The sequence below is a fragment of the Emydura macquarii genome, unplaced genomic scaffold (assembly GCF_026122565.2).
Source record: "Emydura macquarii macquarii isolate MOO-44397 ecotype Brisbane River unplaced genomic scaffold, CSIRO-AGI_Emac_v2 contig_3571, whole genome shotgun sequence".
Lineage (NCBI taxonomy): Eukaryota > Metazoa > Chordata > Testudines > Chelidae > Emydura > Emydura macquarii.
The window spans coordinates 8,548-12,514 of record NW_027133708.1 but is presented as its reverse complement, the minus strand read 5'-3'; the positions used below and the strand labels follow the sequence as shown (position 1 = coordinate 12,514).

Below are 3,967 nucleotides of genomic sequence, written 5' to 3'. Positions count from 1 at the left end.
CGCCACTTGAGGAGATGGTTTTAGTACGTCGACTTAGTGGGTCTTCACTGACCGCTCAGTTGATTCAGATAAGTCGATCTCACGGCGGTGACTTTGCCGCCATCAATGTAGACATAGCCTCAGAAAACCTCAACAAAGGTATGATGAGATTGCATCTCGAATAGATGATAAATAATTGACACCCCCATTTAAACAACAGTATTCCACACTCCCAAACTCCTACCCCACAAATAAACCACGTGGAGCACAGGAACGAATCAACCACCCAATAAAAAAAATAACACACACAAAAAGAAATAATCAAGCAAACACAAAGCAAACAACCCATACCTGAAACACAATTTTTATGTCAAAAAAGGAGAAGAGACAGAAACTTCATGAAGTTCACTGGGGACTTAGTTATGACTATTGTTATTCCGTGCAATGTACTCAGGTCGCGTGGTGATGGTAGCAGTATAAACCTCTAAAATAAACAGATAGGTGCATAGGCAGATTTCTGGATAGATATATAGATTCTGATCCTATTTACTCTGTTGTAACCCTTCACTAACTCTTCTGACTTCAGTGGAGTTAGTCTGGATTTTATTACTTCATAAACATATTACACGCATATCAAGGAGACAATTTTGTCATCAGTCGATAAAGAAGCTCAGAATGAAATCACAGTCAAGGAGCAAGGACGGACATCCTAATTCTTGGTGAATATCCTCCACACAATCAGTTTCTGTAATGCAGCTTTGATCTCCTTGTTCCTCATGCTATAGATGAAGGGATTCATCACAGGAGGCACCACGGCATAGAGAACTCCCACCAGCAGATCTGGATTTGATGCTGAACTGGAGGTGGGATTTAGGTACTCAAAGGAGCCAGTGAAAAGTAGCAAAGAGACCACACTGAGGTGAGGCAGGCAGGTGGAGAAGGCCTTATGCCGGCCCTGCTCAGAGGGGATTCTCAGCACTGCTTTGAAGATTTGAACATACAACACAATTATAAAAACAAAGCAGTTTGCACCTATAAACACACCAAAGGCAATAAACCCAACTCCACTGAGGTAGGAGTCAGAGCAGGTGAGCTTGAGTAATTGGGGGATTTCACAGAAGAACTGATTGATGACGTTGGACTGGCAAAAGGGGAACCTGAAGATGTTCCCGGTGTGCAGTGCAGAATAGACAATGCCACTGATCCAGGCACCAGCTGCCATTTGGACGCAAGCTCCCCTGTTCATCACAGTCTCATAGTGCAGTGGTTTGCAGATGGCGACGTATCACTCGTACGCCATGACGGTGAGTAAGGCGAGATCAGTTGCGGCGAAGACGACAAAAAGAAAGACTTGGGTGACGCATCCAGGATAAGAAATCACCCTGGTGTTCATGAGGGAATTGACCATGGATTTGGGGATGGTGACAGGGATGGAGCCAAGGTCTAGGATGGACAGGTTCATCAGGAAGAAGTACATGGGGGTGTGAAGATGCTGGTTGAGGGCTACGGCTGTGACAATGAGAAGGTTCCCCATCAGGGCTGCCAGGTAAATCACCAGAAACACTACAAATAACGGAAACAAGGTTTCCCCGTGCCTTGACCCCATTCCCTATAACTTAGGCCTGACCTTTTGTCCAGTTTTTAACTCTTTACTCTCCTACAGTGTGCATTTTCGCCACTGTAAATACCCCTTTGCATGTAAAGAGATTGCAAAGCATGTTCTCACAAAGACACTAATGTCACCCGTTGATTACATTTCTATACAGACACAGAATGAAATCACAGTCGGAGGAAAAAGATGGACCTTTAAATTTTGGTGGATAACCACCACCCTGTCATTTTCCGCAGGGAAGCTTTGATCTCCTTGTTTCTCATGCTATAGATGATGGGATTCATCACTGGAGGCAGCACAGAATAGAAAACACCCACCACGAGATCCAGCCGTGACATCGTGCTGGAGAGGGGTTTCAGGTAGGCAAAGCAACCAGTGCATACTAGCAAGGAGAGCACAGTGAGGTGAGGCAAGCAGGTGGAGAAGGCTTTGTGCCGGCCCTGCTCAGAGGGGATTCTCAGCACCGTGCTGATGATCTGAACATACGACACAATTATAAAAACAAAGCAGCATAAGGCTAAGCCGATACTAAAGAGAATGACCCCCAGTTTCAGTGAGGTAGGAGTCAGAGCAGGTGAGCTTCAGTAGCTGGGGAATTTCACAGAAGAACTGATCCACCTTGTTGCCTCTGCAGAAGGATACTGCAAACGTGTTCCCGGTGTTCAGGGCAGCATAGAGAAAACCGCTGGCCCAGGCCCCGGCTGCCATTTGGACACAAGCTCCCCTGTTCATCACTCTTTCGTAGTGCAGTGGCTGGCAGATGGCGATGTAGCGATCGTATGCCATGACAGTGAGAAGGAAAAAATCTGCTCCCAACAAGAAGAAGAGGAAAAAGACTTGGGCAATGCATCCAGCGTAAGAAATGGACCTGGTGTTCATGAGGGAATTGGTCATGGATTTGGGGAGGGTGACAGAGATGAATCCAATGTCTATAATGGACAGATTGATCAGGAAGAAGTACATGGGGGTGTGAAGGTGTCATTCGAGGGCTATGGCTGTGATGATAAGAAGGTTCCCCATCAGGGTTGCCAGGTAAACCACTAGAAACACCACAAAGTGTAAAATCTGCAGCTCCCGCACCTCAGAGAATTCCCAGAGAAGAAACTCGCTCACGGTGGTTCGGTTGGACATTTTCTTCCTCAGCACATTGTGTCCTGCCTGCGGAGGGAAGGAGAAGGGCAACGGTGAGGATTAGAGTGACCGAGGGAATGACCCTGATTCCTCTCTCCATGATAACTGATGACGTGACTGTCAAAGCACAGCCCTGATCACATCCACTGAGCAGGGGCGGTGAAGGCTCCTCGCTGCGGAGAATGAGATGACTAGTCCGGTGCATTATCCCACTGATGTCAATCCACACACGTCTTGGAAGCTGGGTCACTTCACACCTGTGAAGATCTGAGCCACAACCTGGCATTGCTCAGTTACTGCTGTGTTGTATCGTTTCCCTATGTGACGTTGTGTCTGTGCTCTGCGGGTCAGTGACAGTCAGGACACCTGGGTTCTGTTCTTGCCTCTGCCACTGACCGGCTGTATGACCTTCAGCCAGTCACTTCCCCTCCCAGTGACTCTCTTTCCCTCCCTCCCTTTCTCTGCCTCGTCTACTAGGACTGTGAGCTCTTTGGGGGATGGGCTGTGTATTATTATGTGTATATTCTGTGCACCTCGTTACAGTATTTGTGCTCTGCTGTCAGCAGTGATGGAGCCTGGATATGGTGCTAGACAAAGAGGTTTCTAGTCCCAGTGACCTCCTCCCTGTCCATCTAAGCTCCATGTCAGGATAGACAGATCTGGCTGCTGGGTGCAACTCTGAAACTGGGTTCAAAGCTCCTAGTCCCTATAACACATATTCTGTGTGTATCGGCTTTGCCATTACTCAGTTTTACATTCCTTTGAAACAGAAATCAAACAGCTGCAACCGAATCAATGGGTTTCTAGTTATGGTGTTATTAGCCAACACTAAAGTTTCCCCACCCTTGTTTGAAGTTTAGGTCTGGTTGGAAATTTTCAGTTGAATTTTGGTTGTTTGGTTGGTTGGTTGCTTGCTTTTTTGGATGGAAAATTTGGGTTTACAGCAAAACAACATTTTTCTCACCATGTGTCTGTTTTCATTCAAAAATCTGTTATGCTGGAAAATTGAATACTCAACAAGCAATCCTGTTTGGTTTTCATCTTAAAATTACACTTTTCAGCTGAAAGTTTGTAGTTGCCTAAAGGAGAAAAAAATGGGTTTGGGGTTTCCAATGAAAAGTTGACATTTTCGAAGGGAGGAATTTTTGTTTCTTCTGACTGTCTCTAGTTGTTTGAGTAACTTAACAGTGAAATCCTTAACGAGTGCTGACAGCAATTCTGATTCGTGTTCTTTGAATTTCCCTT

The 3,967-nt window shown here is 45.9% G+C and overlaps 1 protein-coding gene and 1 pseudogene across 1 annotated transcript; both read right to left on the bottom strand.

Moving 5' to 3' along the window:
* Window positions 1-688: 688 nt before the first annotated feature.
* LOC137145555 (olfactory receptor 14C36-like) lies at window positions 689-1,264 on the bottom strand (the record flags this gene model as incomplete). The annotated part of the gene is made up of 1 exon (XM_067536406.1): window positions 689-1,264. A coding segment is annotated over one exon (576 nt), but the record flags the coding sequence as incomplete, so codon positions are not given.
* A 521-nt stretch (window positions 1,265-1,785) lies between these two features.
* Window positions 1,786-2,722, bottom strand: LOC137145563 (olfactory receptor 14A16-like; annotated as a pseudogene).
* Between the last annotated feature and the right edge of the window lie 1,245 nt (window positions 2,723-3,967).